General features: G+C 40.0%; 3 protein-coding genes across 3 annotated transcripts in view; 2 read left to right on the top strand and 1 right to left on the bottom strand.

The window, feature by feature from the left end:
* Nucleotides 1–11,134, top strand: part of LOC139542873 (coiled-coil domain-containing protein 71-like) — a 61,879-nt gene extending 50,745 nt beyond the window's left edge. The window contains exon 2 of the transcript XR_011668565.1: nucleotides 6,129–11,134. The gene's annotated coding sequence lies outside the window, so the exon portion shown is untranslated. The remainder of the gene's footprint in view (nucleotides 1–6,128) is intronic.
* Nucleotides 11,135–13,257: 2,123 nt separating this feature from the next.
* LOC139542872 (ubiquinol-cytochrome c reductase complex assembly factor 5) lies at nucleotides 13,258–14,558 on the top strand. The gene is made up of 2 exons (XM_071348804.1): nucleotides 13,258–13,594; nucleotides 14,209–14,558. The coding sequence occupies exons 1-2, from the start codon at nucleotides 13,438–13,440 to the stop codon at nucleotides 14,298–14,300; spliced, it is 249 nt and encodes an 82-aa protein (XP_071204905.1). The 5' UTR covers nucleotides 13,258–13,437; the 3' UTR covers nucleotides 14,301–14,558.
* Nucleotides 14,559–14,564: 6 nt separating this feature from the next.
* On the bottom strand, nucleotides 14,565–17,252 carry ognb (osteoglycin, paralog b). Its single transcript, XM_071348802.1, has 6 exons — nucleotides 17,006–17,252; nucleotides 16,530–16,611; nucleotides 16,064–16,228; nucleotides 15,735–15,937; nucleotides 15,448–15,540; nucleotides 14,565–15,272 (listed from the first exon to the last, which is right to left on the bottom strand). Exons 1-6 carry the CDS (start codon nucleotides 17,102–17,104, stop codon nucleotides 15,102–15,104), a joined length of 813 nt encoding a protein of 270 aa, XP_071204903.1. The 5' UTR covers nucleotides 17,105–17,252; the 3' UTR covers nucleotides 14,565–15,101.
* Nucleotides 17,253–20,096: the final 2,844 nt, after the last annotated feature.

Below are 20,096 nucleotides of genomic sequence, written 5' to 3'. Positions count from 1 at the left end.
GTAAGATTTCTTTGATGGTAGTTGCTCCCCTTACATCTCTGCTCAGTCCCAAAGTACCATTTAAGTGGTCCCAGGAATGTAACTATGTTTTTGAGTCCGCCAAAGTGCTACTTTGTAGTGCCCTAGTGCTTGCCGCCCCCAACTTTGACAAACCTTTTAAAAGTTGGAGGTAAACGCTAGTATAGTGGGGGTGGGTGCGGTTCTCTTGCAGGAAGATGAGGAGGGAGTGGATCGTCCCGTCTGTTTCTTCTCCCGTAAGTTCAACTCCTGTCAGTGAAAGTACTCCACCATTGAACAAGAGATGCTGGCTTTATTGCTGGCCTCTCAGTTCTTTGAAGTATATGTGAGCTCCAGTGCATTGCCTGTTCTGGTCTTCATGGACCATAATCCTTTAGTGTTTCTTAGGCAAATGTACATTCAGAACTGCCACCTTATGCGGTGGGCTCTGATTGTACAGGGATACAATATACAGATTCACCATGTGAAGGGTACGGCGAACGTGATCGCCGATGCTTTATCACAGGTTTAGTAACTGGGGATGTGTGTTGGTTTTTGTTGTTTCAAACTGGGAGATTGCAGGGTTTGGGGTGGGCATGTTACGTTCCCCAGTTTCTGTGTTGTTGTGGATTTGTATGTATTTCAGGAAATGGCTTCCTCGATTCTAAGGAGCTGATTGGTCGGCCCCATCGCAGATTGGAGCTCTGACCCCTCCCTCTCGTCAGGGGATACAACTGTCTCTGCAATTACCAACTCCTTCAACAGCTTGATAAAAGCCAGTGTTCCTTCCCCAGGGGAGAGAGCTTCTTTTTATGTCCTGTGTTGATTGTTGTGGCGGTCAGTAAAAGTTGTGGATATTATTTTGTAGCCGCTCCTTCAGCGGTATGTGTATGCCAATAGGACTTAGTTTTTTTGGTTAATTTAAATTGTTCTGTTTCATTTGTTCCCAGGGGAGGAAGGGGAACGCAAGAGGCCTGCGGGCATACATAACCCGTAGTATTTAATATGTCTATGCACACTAGGTAAGACCTGGGTGGACCACCCCCTGTATTTTGGTTAGCACGCCAGGTGGTGCTAAAGGTTAGGTAAGAAGTGGGAAGGCAGGTAAGGTAGGAGAGGGGACTATTTAATTTGTACTTTCTTTACTTTGTTTCCATCCAGCCCCTTTTCCCCACACACAAGGAGGAATAAATTCCCTGTAAACCGTATTTTTCTCTGCCTCTGTCGTCCTTCCCCGCACCTATGATCACATACTTTTTCACTCCACGGAGAGTTGAGATGTAGCAGGGTGTTGCGTTCCCTCTTCCAAGAGGCGTATGTAATATGGAGACTGGAGAGACTAGAAGAACCATTGAAGTGTTTTATAACGTTATATAGGGATCCTGGGTGATGCGATGATATGAAAGGAGAGAGTACTATTTCCGAAATATGCTATAGTAGTAGAGCACTAGTGTAAATATTTAAACCCTGTATGAGTAGAACACTAGTTTACAGGAGGAATTTGTGAAGAAGAGTATAATGGGTTACTAAAGATTTGTAACAATTGAAGAAAATAATAATATACAACTTGCACACCCACAAGTTGTGTAAAAAGTATTCTGAGAATTTCAGGGTGGTCCCTTTATGGATCATTTGATAAAGATAAAGCATTGTATGACTGTAAAGGGTCTGGGGAAAAAATGTCTCAAAGATTGGCACATATCCACTTTTTGTAACGGTACAGGACCTGTCTTACCCTTAACCAATAAAACTATAAACGCTTATGAGATTTCCTCCACCCCGGTAATACATTTTGAAACACAACCCATGCCCTGTTAAATAGAACCAATGGTTGTTGAACATGTAGAAACATGTTAACTAAACTTAAGGCTACTCACTAAACTCAAACAGTCTGTAAGGGACATAGTGGGACACAGGTATGAATAATTGAATAAGACGTTTTTGACCATTTCCAGTTATTACTTAATTCTATAGTTTGGGTAACACCAGTGAGTTACGTAAGAAGTTAATGTAATCTTAAACAATCTGTTTCCATTACGTGAAACTGTGTCAAATTGAAGTAGATCCAAGAAAATGATTTTAGTACCGAATATTGAGCTGATAAGCCAGCACCAACTTTCTGAAGGACCTAAAAGATTTGTTAAACAATAGGTTTAATATTTTGACAAGTTGTCACAGGGACAGTCAGTACAGAAAAGGTCAAAATTATAAGATTACAAGAAAGGGCTCTAGGTGCCTGTTCTGCTTGACGGGACACTGTATCATCTGATGTCTGAAATATGATTCTGTATATGCATAGTTTTATCTAGACTTCCTGCCTAAGATGCCGTAAGCTTGACTAATATTAATAATTCTTAGGACTGACAGATGTAGCATAGTGAAAACTAAGTAAAAAAAAAATAAAAAAATCTTCCAGAACTGATGAATGTCCACTACCAAGTTTACCAATGATTCTGTATCTCTCCCTTTGAAAGGCTTCATGAGGCAGGTGCCTTAAGAGAGCAGTTAGTGAGACTGTGTACTATACAGTATGAAGGTACCCAGATCCAGCTGTTAAGGGAGCTCCCAAATTATGTAAGGCCTGCCCATTTTGTTTGTTTTTACCACACACGCCAGCAACCACACACAAACCAACCTGTCATGAATATTTGTTAGTGGTGTTAATACTGTGTTTCATTTATTGTGTGGGGTTTATTTTGTTTTTTGTGGGTTTTTCACAGGCTAGAAAGGATGCATCTTAAAACTTCTCTAGGGTATGTGGGACGGTAGCGTCCCACCTCGTCAACAGCCAGTGAAACTGCAGGGCGCCAAATTCAAAACAACAGAAATCCCATAATTTAAAATCCTCAAACATACAAGTATTTTACACCATTTTAAAGATACACTTGTTGTAAATCCAGCCAAAGTGTCCGATTTCAAAAAGGTTTTACGACGAAAGCACACCAAACGATTGTTAGGTATGAGCCAAGTCACAGAAAAAGACAGCCATTTTTCCAGCCAAAGAGAGGAGTAACAAAAAGCAGAAAGAGATAAAATTAATCAAACCTTTGATGATCTTCATCAGATGACATTCATAGGACTTCATGTTACACAATACATGTATGTTTTGTTCGGTAAAGTTCATATTTATATCCAAAAATCTGAGTTTAGGCAGGACGCCACTTTCTCACTTGGCAAAAAGCCTGAGAAAATGCAGAGCGCCAAATTCAAAACTATAAAAATAACTATAAAAATCAAACTTTCATTAAATCACACATGAAAAAATACCAAATTAAAGCTACACTGGTTGTGAATCCAGCCAACATGTCAGAATTCAAATAGGCTTTTCGGCGAAAGCAAACGATGCTATTATCTGGGGATAGCACCATTGTAAACAAAGAGATAAGCATATTTCAACCCTGCAGGCACGACACAAAACGCAGAAATAAAAATGACGAGCTTCTGTTGTTGGCACTCCAATATGTCCCATAAACATCACAAATGGTCCTTTTGTTCGATTAATTCCGTCGATATACAGTGGGGAGAACAAGTATTTGATACACTGCCGATTTTGCAGGTTTTCCTACTTACAAAGCATGTAGAGGTCTGTAATTTTTATCATAGGTACACTTCAACTGTGAGAGACGTAATCTAAAACAAAAATCCAGAAAATCTAATTGTATGATTTTTAAGTAATTAATTTGCATTTTATTGCATGACATAAGTATTTGATCACTTACCAACCAGTAAGAATTCCGGCTCTCACAGACCTGTTCGTTTTTCTTTAAGAAGCCCTCCTGTTCTCCACTCATTACCTGTATCAACTGCACCTGTTTGAACTCGTTGCCTGTATAAAAGACACCTGTCCACACACTCAATCAAACAGACTCCAACCTCTCCACAATGGCCAAGACCAGAGAGCTGTGTAGGGACATCAAGGATAAAATTGTAGACCTGCACAAGGCTGGGATGGGCTACAGGACAATAGGGAAGCAGCTTGGTGAGAAGGCAACAACTGTTGGCGCAATTATTAGAAAATGGAAGAAGTTCAAGATGATGGTCAATCACCCTCGGTCTGGGGCTCCATGCAAGATCTCACCTCGTGGGGCATCAATGATCATGAGGAAGGTGAGGGATCAGCCCAGAACTACACGGCAGGACCTGGTCAATGACCTGAAGAGAGCTGGGACCACAGTCTCAAAGAAAACCATTAGTAACACACTACGCCGTCATGGATTAAAATCCTGCAGCGCACGCAAGGTCCCCCTGCTCAAGCCAGCGCATGTCCAGGCCCGTCTGAAGTTTGCCAATGACCATCTGGATGGTCCAGAGGAGGAATGGGAGAAGGTCATGTGGTCTGATGAGACAAAAATAGAGCTTTTTGGTCTAAACTCCACTCGCGGTGTTTGGAGGAAGAAGAAGGATGAGTACAACCCCAAGAACACCATCCCAACCGTGAAGCATGGAGGTGGAAACATCATTCTTTGGGGATGCTTTTCTGCAAAGGGGACAGGACGACTACACCGTATTGAGCGGAGGATGGATGGGGCCATGTATCGCAAGATCTTGGCCAACAGCCTCCTTCCCTCAGTAAGAGCATTGAAGATGGGTCGTGGCTGGGTCTTCCAGCATGACAACGACCCAAAACACACAGCCAGGGCAACTAAGGAGTGGCTCCGTAAGAAGCATCTCAAGGTCCTGGAGTGGCCTAGCCAGTCTCCAGACCTGAACCCAATAGAAAATCTTTGGAGGGAGCTGAAAGTCCGTATTGCCCAGCGACAGCCCCGAAACCTGAAGGATCTGGAGAAGGTCTGTATGGAGGCGTGGGCCAAAATCCCTGCTGCAGTGTGTGCAAACCTGGTCAAGAACTACAGGAAACATATGATCTCTGTAATTGCAAACAAAGGTTTCTGTACCAAATATTAAGTTCTGCTTTTCTGATGTATCAAATACTTATGTCATGCAATAAAATGCAAATTAATTACTTAAAAAATCATACAATGTGATTTTCTGGATTTGTTTTAGATTCCGTCTCTCACAGTTGAAGTGTACCTATGATAAAAATTACAGACCTCTACATGCTTTGTAAGTAGGACAACCTGCAAAATCGGCAGTGTATCAAATACTTGTTCTCCCCACTGTATATCCAAAATGTCCATTTATTTGACGCATTTGATCCAGAAAAACACCAGTTCCAACTTGCTCAAACGTGACTACAAAATATCTCAAAGGTTACCTGTAAACTTTGCCAAAAAATTTCAAACTACTTTTGTAATACAACTTTAGGTATTTTTTAACGTTAATAATCGATAAAATTGAAGACGGGATGATCTGTGTTCAATACAGGATTAAAACCAACTATAGCTAGCTTTCTGGTCTCGCGCCTCTAACAAACAGGACACCTCGAGTGACTCTCGTTCAAGATGGCCGTACTTCTTCATTACACAAAGGAATAACCTCAACCAATTTCTCAAGACTGTTGACATCCAGTGGAAGCGGTAGGACCTGCAAGCAGGTCCCTTAGAAATCTGGTTTCCCAATGAAATCCCATTGAATAGAGTGACCTCAAAAAAAGAAATCTGAACGGTTTGTCCTCGGGGTTTCGCCTGCTAAATAAGTTCTGTTATACTCACAGACATGACTCAAACAGTTTTAGAAACTTACTACTAAAAATATGCATATCTTATCTTCTGGGGATGATTAATTTGTGCATGCTTTTCATCCAAAATTCCGAATGCTGCCCCCTACCCTAGAGAAGTTAAAGGGTACACACATTACATTTTCTGAAGTATTTATTGTCAGTGTTTTGGTTACACACATGTAAATTCTCTTGATAAGAAATGTACTGAAAAACCAAATGTAAACCTGATACACAATGTTTGAAATGTCACAGAGTCTGAGATAAAGGGAAAGAAACACTAACTTAATGGGTTGAATAACCTCTGACATCTGTTCTGACTTTCTGGGAGGCCTGACCCTCACTAGAAAGTCTAGAGACATTGGATGAGATTTAAATGTAGTATGTAAACACTGATAATTAGGAAGACGTTTATTATTTCTCAATAGTCCTATGTGTGATTCGTACCATGACTGTTGTGTTTTTTTGGGATGCATGAATCACGATATATGTTGTTTTTGTCTTGTTTCAATAGAAATCTAACCAGATTGGGTCTGCTGGATGTTCGTGATTTCTGCCTAAGGATTAGCCCTCTAACTCCTTGACCGTGTAACTGCAATGAGATCGCCAAGATGATAGGGGAGTATAAGCCAATTTGCAAAAATGGTTTCAACTGTGTGTTGTTCTCTTTAACATTTGTCTTAGACATTTGTATTAAGAATATTGTTAGAAATAATTTGTCATACAGTAAATAGTTTGTCTGGATTTCCTGAATCAGAAATGCCCTAACTAAACTGTTCTGGTCTGTCCTCTCTCAAGGTTATGGCGAAGGTGACCACAGATGGTATCTCGATGCACGGAAGGAATAATTCAACCAAGAACAGTGAGCCTCACCACCTCTAACCATCTGAAGTAATAGCAACAATGGCGTTCACTGTGGTCCTTCACCTCTTCTTCCTGAGTCCAAGCCAGCAACCTGTAACACAGCATCCAGTTGAAGCTATCAACTGAGCTTTCTCTCATGCCTTTTCTCTCAGGAGTGCGACATGAGTCCACGTGGAGTGAGCATGGAGAGAGAACCTGTCCAAACTTCTCTCATGCTGCTGGTGTACTTGGTAGGAAAATAGACAAGACATAATGGACCGTAAAGGACAGTGTGGGTGATCACTCAGGTGGGTGATTTGTCTGCTTGGGAAAATCAGATTATTATCAAGGGCCATCCACTTTGAACATGTGCCATTGGGAGGACAAACTGAAATACTATCTAAAGAAGAAAATGAAGAAACGCCAGAAGAATGAGTGCCGGGGGAGGGGTCAACCGTGCTCGTAATTGATTTAGGCTTGTCCAAAATTGTTAATTTGGAGTATCAGGTTAATTGTGGAGGTCTGCAAACTGCGAAATGTATAGTAATTTAGACAAAAAATGCATTGATACCGATCTGTCATTAACATACGACTCGCGTCAAAAGCTCCAGCTGAAATGTCATTGCCAAAATCCATAAATGAAATCGTGTAATGAAGCATACAGTGCATTCGGAAAGTAATCAGACACCTTCACTTTTCCCCATTTTGTTACGTTACAGCCTTATTCTAAAAAAATAAAATAATAAATCCTCAAACTTTACACAATACCACATAATGACAAAGCAAAAACAGGTTTATAGACATTTTTGCAAATTTATATAAAAAAGATACCTTATTTAAATAACTATTCAGACCCCTGGATATGAGACTCAAAATATTGCTCAGGTGCATTGTTTCCATTGATCATCCTTGAGATGTTTCTACAACTTGATTGGAGTTCACCTGTGGTAAATTAAATTGATTGGACATGATTTGGAAAGGCACACACGTCTATATAAGGTCCCACAGTTGACAGTGCATGTCAGAGCAAAAACCAAGATATGAGGTCGAAGGAATTGTCTGATGAGCTCCAAGACAGGATTGTGTCGAGGCACAGATCTGGGGAAGGGTACCAAAAAAATTCTGCAGTATTGAAGGTCCCCAAGAACACAGTGGCCTCCATCATTCTTAAATGGAAGAAGTTTTGAACCCACAAGACTCTTCCTAGAGCTGGCTACTCGGCCAAACTGAGTAATCGGGGAAGAAGGGCCTTGGTCAGGAAGGTGACCAAGAACCCCATGGCCACTCTGACAGAGCTCCAGAGTTCATCTGTGGAGATGGGAGAACATTCCAGAAGGACAACCATCTCTGCAGCACTCCACCAATCAGGCCTTTGGTAGAGTGGCCAGATAGAAGACCACTCAGTAAAAGGCACGACAGCCCGCTTGGTGTTTGCCAAAAGGCACCTCAAGACTCAGACAATGAGAAATAAGATTCTCTGGCCTGGTGAAACCAAGAATGAACTCTCTGGTCTAAATGCGAAGCGTCACGTCTGGAGGAAACCTGGCACCATCCCTACGGTGAAACATGGTGGTGGCAGCATCATGCTGTGTTATATTTGTCAGAGGCAGGGACTGGGAGACTAGTCAGGATCAAGGGAAAGATGAACGGAGCAAAGTACAGAGAGATCCTTGATGAAAACCTGCTCCAGAGCACTCAGGACCTCGGAAGATGAACCTTCATCCCAGTCTAACAGGACAATGACCCTAAGTACACAGCCAAGACGAAGCAGGAGTGGCTTCGGGACAAGTCTCTGAACGTCCTTGAGTGGCCCAGCCAGGGCCCGGACTTGAACCCAATCAAACATCTCTGAAGAGACCTGAAAATAGCTGTGCAGCAACACTCCCCATCCAACCTGACAGCTTGAGAGGATCTGCAGAGAATAATGGGAGAAACTCCCCAAATACAGGTGTGCCAAGCTTGTAGCATCATACCCAAGAGGACTCAAGGCTGTAATCACTGCTTTAACAAAGTACTAAGTAAAGGGTCTGGGCACTTATGTAAATGTGATATATAAAAATAAATAACCAGTTTTGCGTTGTCATTATGGGGTATTGTGTGTAGATTGAGGGGGAAATGATTTAATCCATTTTAGAATAAGGCTGTCACGTAACAAAATGTGGAAAAAGTCAAGGGGTCTGAATACTTTCCGAATGCACTGCATGTGTAACTGTATGAAGTGAAGTTCTTAAGTTACCTATAAAACCATTGCAATAGAAAGTTGTAAGAGCTATGGAAACAATCTGAGTCTATAGATCCCTTGTGTATTTTAGATAGTTCAACCCAGAGTGAAGGGGTTTGAAAACATGGTGTCTGGTTTTATGTTTTAATTCCGCTTACTTCATAGAAGAACCTCCTTTTGATAGAAGATATAATACCTTAAAATTTTACGATAATTATCACAGAGTATTACGAGGAGGGAATGTGAAGGTAAATGTTTGTGCTTTTCTAATAACCAATTTGGCTGGGTTCATGCAAGTGACTGATTGATCGTGCTGGAAGGAATCCTCACTATCAGTATAGGCAAATTGGCAGTACGCCCGGAACATTGTTTTGAGGAGGGAAAGGGATATCTGTTTCAAGGTCTAAGCTTGGAGAGAAGAAGCCTCATGAGGTATTGGTCAGTCACATATATGAACCAAAAGTTAATGATAAATAATGTAATTCATGCAAATTTAACTTGTCTGTGTAAGCAGTATATAAGAACTAACAGGACTGCCCTGATGGAGCTCCTGACTGACGTGTACTATGGTGCATTGAGTTTGTTGGAACCTCTCCAGCTTGCTGTTAATAATGATTCATTTAAGATTGACTGCAGGTGTCCCTGGTGGTAATTTCCACGACAGCAGCAATACTAATAATGATTTACCTAGTGTCGTTCATGAGCTGTCACTATAAGGATATATATTGTGACTGTTAACTTAGTGATCCCTTCGCGCGCCTATCCCGTTAACGGGATTGATTTGACAACACCCAGTGAAATAGCAGCGCGCCAAATTCAAAAACAGAAATACTCATAATAATTAATAAATCATGCAAGTGTTATACATGGGTTTAAAGATGAACTTCTTGTTAATCCAGCCACAGTGTCAGATATCAAAAAGGCTTTACGGCGAAAGCAAACCATGCTATTATCTGAGGACAGCACCCCAGCAAACATACACATGAAAATCATAATTCAACCCGCCAGGCACAACACAAAAGTCAGAAATAACATATAATGCATGCCTTACCTTTGAAGATCTTCTGTTGGCACTCCAATATGTCCATTAAACATCACAAATGGTCCTTTTGTTCGATAATTTCTGTCGTTATATATCCAAAATGTTCATTTATTTGGCTGCGTATGATTCAGAAAATACACCGGTTCCAACTTGCGCAACATGACTACACATTATCTAATTAGTTACCTGTAAACTTGATCCAAACATTTCAAACAACTTTCCTAATCCAACTTTAGGTATTTTTAAACGTAAATAATCAATCAAATTTGGCCTGTTGGGGAGGTTTATGACCCCCATAAATACCTTTCCCCTTTTTTCTCTCTCCCTACTCTACCGATGTGACTATTGAAAATCCCTTTGTTAACTTAGAGTCTGGTAACATCAAAAGGTGGGAAACTGAACCATATTTCGGTAATCCAACCAGTTGAAAATATGCGTTGGTACTTAATTAATATGGTGTCAGATCAGTTGGTGTCTGAGACATTATTACTGATAGGACGACAAACTGTATCTTGGAAAGTCGACACATTCTAGTTCAGATTCACATGTTATTGTTGTGCAATTTAAATGTTTAAATGTAATTTTAGCTTCTAAAGGAGAGAATTGGTTGTCATAGAGTAAACTCTGCTCACTCAGAGAACCCGCCCAAGTGAACAGACTTTGGTTGTAAACTATGAAACACGCCCTTCTTTCACCACTGTATAAACCCGTTGACAAAAATTAAACTTCCTGTTCCAAGGACGTGAGGACTTGCGGTCCCCACGTTGAAAGGACAAAGACCACCTACAGAACTAAGCCAACCTCAGCAAGAACCTAACAAAATTAGCATTGAATGTCAATGTGAAGGTGACGATAGACACGCCGAAAGGATGAATTTCGACTATACCAGCCAGAATATAGCACGAGCTTAAAAGTATGGCAACTTGGTATGAACTTTGAACTCTTATTCACTCCAGAAGTGATACCCTCTCCGCCCGCTAAACGTGGGCTAGGAGAGGACGGACAGAGTATCCATTCTACCACAAGACGACGGTACTACCAAGTAGCCATTCTATTCTTCAAGGACAACACGGCCTTCCATCTACGACCAAACGATCGAAGTGCAGCTCAGAGTAAATATTTATTGCATTTTCCTTTTCCAAATGGGCGGTTATTTTGAAATGCATAAAATACTGTATTTACGATAGCATAGCTGCCTACGGCCCGATAGAGACACAAAACCCTTTTTGTTCCTCAGTCTTCCTGCTCTTTCATTCAAACCCAACCCCCTTTATTTGTGTAACCAGCCGTCATATATGTTCCGTCCGCTAGGGACGTTTTCCTTCATGACATAATTTGTAATCAATGTATGATCCATTCTGTGTAGTTGTAATTCTGTGTGATTATTTAGGTATTTAGTAAATAAATAATCAAACCAAATTTTGTATTGCTGATTCAACTTGTTAGCCAGGGCTCATGAAGATAACCAAGAATTTACAACTTTCTGTCACGATCGTTGGTTGAATTAATGGACCAAGGCGCAGCGTACTTAGAGTTCCACATGTTTAATAAATATGAAACTCACCAAAAACAATACAGAAGAAACGTGACGTTCTGGGCTGCTCACAGGCAGCTACACAAAAACAAGATCCCACAAACTACAGGTGGGAAAAGGCTGCCTAAATATGATCCCCAATCAGAGACAACGATAGACAGCTGCCTCTGATTGGGAACCATATCAGGCCAACAAAGAAATAGAAAACATAGATTGCCCACCCTAGTCACACCCTGACCTAACCAAATAGAGAATTAAAAGGATCTCTAAGGTCAGGGCGTGACACTTTCAGATGAGACTAAATAGGGTGACGATTAAATATTGACTGCTATTGAGGTAAAAGATTACCAGGTCTTTAAGAGTTTATTCGGAAGATAACAGCTCTATAAACATTATTTCATGGTGCCCCAAATTTCTAGTTAATTATTTACCTGATTAGCTTAATCAGATAATATTAATTACAGAGAAATGATTTTATAGAATAGCATGTCATATCACTTAATCCGGCATAGCCAAAGACACGACAACCCCTACTCATCCACACCGACCAGCCACCCTGCTTTAGTGTTTTTTAAGTAACCATCTGTCGTATGTAACCATATCAACATAAAATAGCATACTATTTTGAGTGTCCTATATTTACATTTACTATGTTACGTCTAGTCTACGAGACCAGGCTGTTAATTTTCGCATGGTGGGCAGTTGTCATGTATGAGTTATGACACTAGGAGGCTATATAAACCCTTTCATATTTTTTGCACATCCCTCTCTAAGGTGTTGAGGTTGGTGATTATAGATCTTTCTCTGGGAAATGAGGAAGGCAACCTTTGTATGTCAGCATACCCCTGAGATACAGATTGGGGATGTGAGGAAGATAACCTGTCTGTGCCAGTGTACCCCAGAGAGACAGAGGCTCATTATGCTTCAAAAATAGTCTGGGTTTATCAGAGGTTCTAAAACTCCATCAATTATATTAATTTGATATATAACATATTTATATCATAGATAAGTAACAAGGTATTTTGAGAAGATGAAATATTCTGACATTTGGCTAAATACTGTTTTAGTAGTGCCATCTAAATAGAGACAATGAGCCAAGTCACCAGGTGTGCATTATTTGTGCCACATTTTAACCTGGATGCTTTAGTATTTTGAAGGTAGTGCAGAAGCTTGATATCAGCGCAGATTTATTTGCTTTGTATTGCACTACAATCTTATTTTTAACTTGTGCACTGACCTGTGTTTTCAGTGTTATTATAATTCATACCTTTTTGAAAGCTTGCAAGGATGAATTGTTCTCAGACAAAAATACATTTGTTGGTCTGGTTGACAACTGCTTTAACCAAATATGCTCTTTCAGGTACACTGCACACAAAGGCCAGTTATTTGCAAACTCTGAGGGATGCACAGTCTCCATTGGAAAACCAACCCACCTGAACAGGTGATATCAGATACGCTCAATAATTGCTGAAATAAAGAGGAAATTCTACCCTGCCTGCACCTGGTGTCCCCCCTGTGTACACCTTATGACAAAAATAGATATTACACTCAGGATGTAAAATGTTATAAAATGTATGCACTCTACTGTAAGTCGCTCTGGATAAGAGCGTCTGCTCTTGGCCGGTAGGGATATCCTTGTCTCAGTATGTAAAAAATGTAATAAAATGTATGCACTCTACTGTAAGTCGCTCTGGATAAGACCGTCTGCTAAATGACTAAAATGTAAAGGACGAAGGAAAACGATTTAAATATTTAAAAAACTATATATTTAGGATATTCATCCATTATTGTGTTATGTGGTTATAATACATTGTAAGACTTGTCATAAGCATGTATAACCCCTCATCTCATACATCAAGCTATCTTGATGGTGGTTGATAGTCTTTGGTAAGGGGGTAAGTAGTTGGATGTCTTGTTGGTAGTTGAATATCTTTGGTAAGAGCGTGACGTCACGTGAACCAATGAAAACGCTTAAATATATGACGTCTGCAACGCCATTTTGTCTTATGCAGCATCGTGATAAAGACAGTGGTAAAGGACAAAGTCGCCATGCATGGTATGCAATAAAGTAAGTAACATAAGAGATCATTAACGGCATTTTACTTAATCGGTATGCTACCTTGCTTGCTACTTAGGTCATTGAAAATACTGTGAGTGTTAAAACACGAGGAACAGAAGAGATAATGTTTCAGAGGAAGAGTCAAAACATCAAGTACTTCCTGAGTCTTGTGCCAGGGAAACGTCGCTTTGGAGTGTACAGATTTCTGCCCGTCTTCTTCTGTATTGGAGGTGTGATGGAATGGGTCATGATCAACGTGAGGATAGGAAGGGAGACATTCTGTAAGTATTCAAACCTCTGGCTGACTTTATCTGCACTGTCAAACTAGCGAACACGATTGAAGCATCACTGTATGTGGATGTACGTACAGTAGTACTGCTGCTTTGCCAAGATCCCAGACTTCTACTGTTGTAACACGGGTGGTTAACGTTAGTGCAGTGGCCCTGTACGTTTCTGTTTTAACCCACATTCAGGTTGTTCACTACAGTGGTGTCAACAGTGGGATAGTCCTTGATATCTCAGGTCTTTTAATGGAGATACATTGTGTGTGGATGCATAGAAGGGAGTGTGCCCGTGGCCTCCCAATGTGAGTACTACCTCTGCCACAAGATCCCAGGCTTGTATGGTGTTTGTCCTGTAACCAAAGGGTCACTCATTCAAACCCTGCTCCAGTTGTTCCTCTGAAATCGACACTGTAGTATAAATTGGATTCAGACAACTTGGGCTACTGCTGAGGTTACAGTCAATACAAGTATGTTGGTCCTCTTCAAAAAGCTAAGATTGTGCAATTAAGTCAATGGTTGAGCTACTGTAAACAGTTTAATATTTATTTATTTATTTATTATAGAATCAGTTAACCCATCCCCTGTTTCATTCATCTCCATTTCTCCCTCAGATGATGTCTACAGAAGAAAGAAGTCAGAGAGGGAATACCAGCAGAAGATCGAGGATGGATTGATTGTACTTACTAAACCAGTAGCCAAGTGAATTACTGAACCAGTAGCCACTATAATGGAAGTAGAACACTTGAGATGTGATCGGGACACAAACACTGGTGTTTGCAATGCAATGGACTTGAGGCAAACATTTCTGGATGGTTCAAAAGACTGATATTTAATGTATGGGAAAAAATGTTTGTTTATTTATGTACTCTTTGTGATACTGAGCTTGGATGAAACATTTTTCAGAGCCAAATGTGACAATGTGGTATTTGTCTAATAAAAGTTACATTACTCAGTGGAGGCATCGCAGTGTCGTTTGAATCATTTTATATTGTTTTTATTCTGATAAATGAATATAAACATTTACGGCAAATTACATGTTATACCCATTTAAAATATAGGTAAACAGTTTCAAATGTTAGCAAATTGTAGTTAGACTTTATGTACATTTATTAGCAATTATTACTTAAAGTAGATGAATGCAACTGATGTGATTTCCAGATGTGCTATTGGAAATATAAAACATTGATAAAAAATGGTCAAAAGAGTATTGTGCATATAGTTATGTTGTGTAAGAGAACTCCTGCCCTACTTAAGAGGGCACCAATTTAGCCAATCATGGTTGGTAAGATTGACCTAAGAGACATTCAATTGTAACTTACAAAACAAACACATTTCTCATATTACATAGCTCTGCTCTATATTGTAACATACCAGTACACACTTCTCATATTACATGACACTGCTGTGCTATGGTCTATTGACTTGTGTATTACATTAGTTGGCCCTTTTCACAAGGGAACCCCTCACTGTAGTATTGTGGTCCTCCCTAGACTATCCCACTGGTTCAGTGATACGGTCCAATGGGCAGAGCCCTGAGGCAAACAAAACTGTTGGGATGCTTGGCCAGCATCAGAGGGTTGCCATCCAGTCTCACCTCCTCCATGTTGGCTCTGATGTACTGAGTGTTGTTGCCTTGGCAGAAGGTCTCATCCGATAGCGTGGTGATCTTATTGTTCTGCAGGCGGAGTAGATTAGAAGACAGATGTTGGTTGGTAAACTCTTATTGTTTCGTTTTTTTTACAATTATGCATTTGCCTGCACCTGCATTTATACTCTAAAATGTGTTGTTAGGTGAAAGATACATATTTGTCTAAATGTTATTGATGTGGGAAGCAAAGTTGTAAACAGACATATAGGTGCACAATGTGGAGACTCTCTGGAAGTTGTGGTATCGCCTCCAGCTCGTTATTGCCAAGGTAGAGGTACGCCATCTTGGTGAGTTTCTGAGAAAAGAGATTTGATGTTTTGTTTACATACTACAGTGTATTTCAGGTAAGATTCATGTTTGGCATAGAATTTGTTGTTGAAATTCTATTGACATTCAATGCAACCATTACTCAGACTGTAAAATGTTACTGTATGTAAAAAAATATATATAGTGTTTGCTCCAGAATCTTGGACTGACTTCCTGGCTTACCTTAAAAGCGGTTGACTTTATACCCTTGGTTTTAAGCTGGTTGTAATTGGCATTGAAGGATATGAGTTTGGCAGGTAACATGGGTAGTTTGGCCAGCTTGTTCTCTGAGAGATTGAGCTCTTCAAGGAGGGCAAGCTTTGAGAAAGCGCCGTCTTCTATCTCAGAGATGAGGTTCCCAGTCAGATCGATTCTTCTCAAAGTTGCTATAAAATGTTAAAGACCATAAACTTTAGAGAAGGTTCACTTAAAAAGTTTGAGTGATAAGTGACTAACATATTAATGTTTTCTTTTAAAGTCCACAGTGTTGCAAAGCTACTCTAATCACTAACCAATGTCTGCAAAGTCTTTGTTGGTGATTTTTGTGATTTTGTTGTAGCGTGCGTAGAGATAGGCAGTTTCCTTGGGCAGGGATGGAACTGCTGTCATCTCAGGGGAGACCTCCTCACAGTATACTGACCCAGTCAGACACACACACAGTAGGCACGTGGGCAGCTCTGAAATCCATAGTCATGTCCTTTAAATGCATTCTCCTTCAGCAATGACTTCCAAGTTTTCCTATCGATCAGCCAAGTAATCCCTCCCTTTATTCATCTCTCTTAATTCTTTATAGAAACCTAACATAAACGTGTGCCATAGTAGTCAACAGGGCACTACATGTAACATTCCTGCTGTAATGAGTGGTTGTTTAATGCATTCACAAAGGGGAAAACAGCTCATTAGACCTAGCATATGGCCTTAATAAATAAGTGATTGTGAACGCCTTTTCTCCAGTGTGTCTCGAGATAATAAACTCACCACCCTCATCTTTCGGAGCTGCTGCTGGGCTTGTATCTGAGTCTCCAGGGGTGTCATAGTCTGGGATGGTCACAACCTCTTTCTGTGGAATTGTTTAGAAGAAATGTCTCCAGATCACCTCACAAGAGAAGACATAAGCTGGCTATTTTATTTCACACCAACTGGGTTTTACTAACGGTCTGATTATCTGCTAAGCAAGTATTTATAATCTCAGACACCAATGTATAGTCTTCACAGACTAATAATGTATGTTGAGTCATCATTTAGGCAGGGATAGGGTTTGGCACCTGGTGTGTGGGACTTTTACAACTCTCATATGCAAACTTTAAGCTTTATAGTTGTATTATAGATTCTGCTAAGTTTTTAGAGGTATGGATCCTGCCTCAAAAATACATTCTCATAAACTCTAAACAAAATCAAATAATCATGAATTTGCCCAAAAACATTTACAAAAGATATGCACTTCCAAAAATTACCTTAGGTTTCCTTGCTTCCATGTATCCATTTCTTGCTGCAGAAGAGAGCATCCACGGTACCAGAATAATGGTGAAAAACAAAGTCCTCAGGTCTATCATTGTGTCTAACAGCTGGGATAGGAGCAGAACAATACTGAGGACAGAGGGGTAGGGCTGTGAGTACTGGGCTGAGGTCTGAGTGAGCAGGAGGAGAATTTTCCATCCAGTTTTAAAGAAAAGCTGCTGGTGAAGTATTAAGTAAGACTAGGAAACAAACCTTAACCCAATATTTGCTGTCAAAGTAGCCTTCTCATCTCGTCAGTTTTGACAGCTTTTGGAAATTGGCATGTTTTAGAAAATTGTGAAATCTGACAGTAGGCCTTGGATGCATGTCATTTCAGGTTAAACCACACCGGTTCATAACATTTGAAAATAAAACATTCAACTCTAATGGTTTTAAGCCAAACATATCTTTATTTATTTTTCTTGTAACAAACCGTTATGTTATGGATGTTATGGTTTCTCTATCAACAATGGTCTCGTGTTGCGCAGTATCATGGTTGTGGTCAGTAGGCACGAAAATGGGGAAAATGCATGTTCTTATTGGACATTCATTCCTCCTGTTTAGTGCCCACTGAACACAACCCAGTTGATTGAGGCGTCTGTATGTTACAAAGGGTAAGGCTGCCATTGTAAGCTCAGGTGTATTCATTACACCAATTGTTATGGATGTTATGGACTAGAAAGTGTTATAAAGTGATGAAAAGATGAACATGTATATCAAGAGTGTAAAATGAACATGTATATCAAGAGCGTAAAACGCATATAACACCCACTTGTTTGCCTTATTATTGTTTTTATGCAACTTGTTGTCAGAGACCCTTGCATCCCTATACATTCAACCATTATGTTGGAAAGGTTCACTTTGAAATAAAAAGACCTTTGTCCATTTTGGATGGACTGGCAAACCCCTGTGCTGTGTATGTCGGGAAAAAAGTTGGAAAAAGTTAATGGAAAAAGGCTGGCCTTTAAAAACAAGAACTATTTATCTGGAAAATACTGACTGGTGTGGACAGAGTGCAGAGAGAGAGAGAACTTAAACGTAAAGAGCAGTGGGATATGATTACTGGAATTTTGGACAGAACTCTTTTGCATGAAGTGATTATAAAATCTAATGCCAAAGCAAGCAATGAAGAAAGGAATGTATTCTTCTTACTAACACCTCCCTTTCTGACTTAAAACTCCAACAAAAATGTTTCCCCTGGTCTCTCGTGGTTTTATTTGGAAATGTTTTGTGTAGAAGCGTTTGTTACAAGTCAGCATCTACTGTCTGCCCCTCCTATAATTTTTCAGAGTGCAGGTGTCCATCTAGTTTCTCAAACTTGGTTCATGTGAGAAAAACAGTTTTACTTGAGAGCTTGTCCAACTATGGGAGCAGCCAATATTAAGACAAATGCATACCTAAAAGTATGTGTAAGGCTTGTTTAAACTGTTGCGCTCAAACTAGGCTGTACACATAAACAATTGAACTATCTCTCTTTTGCTTCTTTACAAATTAAAAACATTCCTCATCCTAAGTACCTTGACAGTTTTCCTACATTTCTCTCCATTTTCCATGAAAAGATATACAAGGTTCTCCTCTGGCTGTTCTCATGTTTTTCCATGCCTCATTTTTCCAATTGGCATGGTTTATGTGAGATATTTAAATTAATTTTAATGCAATAACAACATGGTGTAATTTCGATTATTATTAGCATTATTATATTCATCATACTCTCGGTGCACTTTTGCAAAGCAATCTCACTTATATTCAAAGGTGATGAGATGAGAACTTTGGCAATTTTTTAATAAAGTAGATGTGTGGTCCTAGAAGTGAATTCCCAGAGTGAGACATATCATGTTAATATGTGATACAGTAGATACAACCATGCTTCTATAGTTTTTGTGGAGGTGTGACTGACCATTTTCCCACCATAGTTTATTCCCCATTTATTTGCTACTTTAGAATCTTGGCCTCCATGAGCATGTGGATATGATTTGATTACTTAAACAGAGGTGTACTTTCACTGAAGTCTGCTTTAGACATAAAGAGGTTTAATGGGAGTCTTTGTAGAATCTGCTGCACAGGACAAGTCGTACCTAGACACTGAAACTGTGCTGCCCTTTTATGACTGCCTGTCTTATTGAAAAAAGGTAAGTACGTGGAAATGGTTCATTGCTGTAACAGATCAAATTAATGATAAACGAGTTACTTTGGCAAGAGCAGAAATTCAAGCCTTTTGGGTCCATATCATCTCACCTCGGGGACAACAAACCAGCCAAAACAAATGCTTTTTGTCATTTTATATTATGCTTATTACCGATCAATGATTTGTTTTAGACAAAAAGCATATTGTTTCACTCCCGTTGAGAGCAGTCGGCCTAACTGTAGATGGAAATACCAAACCAAAAGAAAGGACAAAGTCATCACTGATGGTATGCAACGGCAAATATGTTCCCCTAAAAAGTATTCTACAATTGCTAGCAGCTGTTTATCATACATCTGCTTTGTCGATGAGAATCTGAAGCTTCAGTTTACTTCCCAAGCTTCATTCCTCGAGTGTGTGCTGGTTTTCTTCCTGACCAATTACTGTCCGTCTTAGTCATTCTTTTTGCTTTTTTGCTCTAGAAATGACATTTCTCAACCTCATTGCAGGTGTAGGGTTACACCGTCCATTGTGCTCCTCCTGTGCTCATTTCCCTGCCACCATTTCACTCTTCACTATCATTACAAAATCTGTGTTATTCATAAATCTACTGAGTGCCTTTGTGCGATACTGACCCCTAAGTTGGAGTGGTCAAACATGCTTATGTCACTGCTCCCTTGCCTTTCGTGAAGGGATGGAAGATCAGAACCTCTAATACAATCTGCTAATACATGGGGTCAGTATGTTCAGTCAGCTGCAGCTCAGGCTCCAGGTGACCTAAATATCCCGCCATCTTATCTATAACCTGATCTCAACACCCGGGGTGTATTCATTACTTCTTTCAACGGAAACTGTTTACTATCCAAACGACTGCAAACGGAATGAAACAAGGAGACCTACCAGAATTTGTCCAATAGAAACTTGTT

This window comes from Salvelinus alpinus, chromosome 17 (genome assembly GCF_045679555.1).
Source record: "Salvelinus alpinus chromosome 17, SLU_Salpinus.1, whole genome shotgun sequence".
Lineage (NCBI taxonomy): Eukaryota > Metazoa > Chordata > Actinopteri > Salmoniformes > Salmonidae > Salvelinus > Salvelinus alpinus.
The sequence above is the reverse complement of the archived record's forward strand: the minus strand, read 5'-3'. Positions and strand labels throughout refer to the sequence as shown.

Excerpts from the sequence above, each read along its gene's own strand:
- ognb (XM_071348802.1), bottom strand. The coding sequence starts at position 17,104 with ATGATAGACCTGAGGACTTTGTTTTTCACCATTATTCTGGTACCGTGG. Across the intron at positions 15,541-15,734 it reads TAAAGTCAACCGCTTTTAAG|AAACTCACCAAGATGGCGTA; the intron begins GTAAGCCAGGAA and ends CTCTTTTCTCAG. Across the intron at positions 15,273-15,447 it reads TCCACATTGTGCACCTATAT|AACAATAAGATCACCACGCT; the intron begins GTCTGTTTACAA and ends CTCCGCCTGCAG.
- LOC139542872 (XM_071348804.1), top strand. The coding sequence starts at position 13,438 with ATGTTTCAGAGGAAGAGTCAAAACATCAAGTACTTCCTGAGTCTTGTG. Across the intron at positions 13,595-14,208 it reads GATAGGAAGGGAGACATTCT|ATGATGTCTACAGAAGAAAG; the intron begins GTAAGTATTCAA and ends TTTCTCCCTCAG.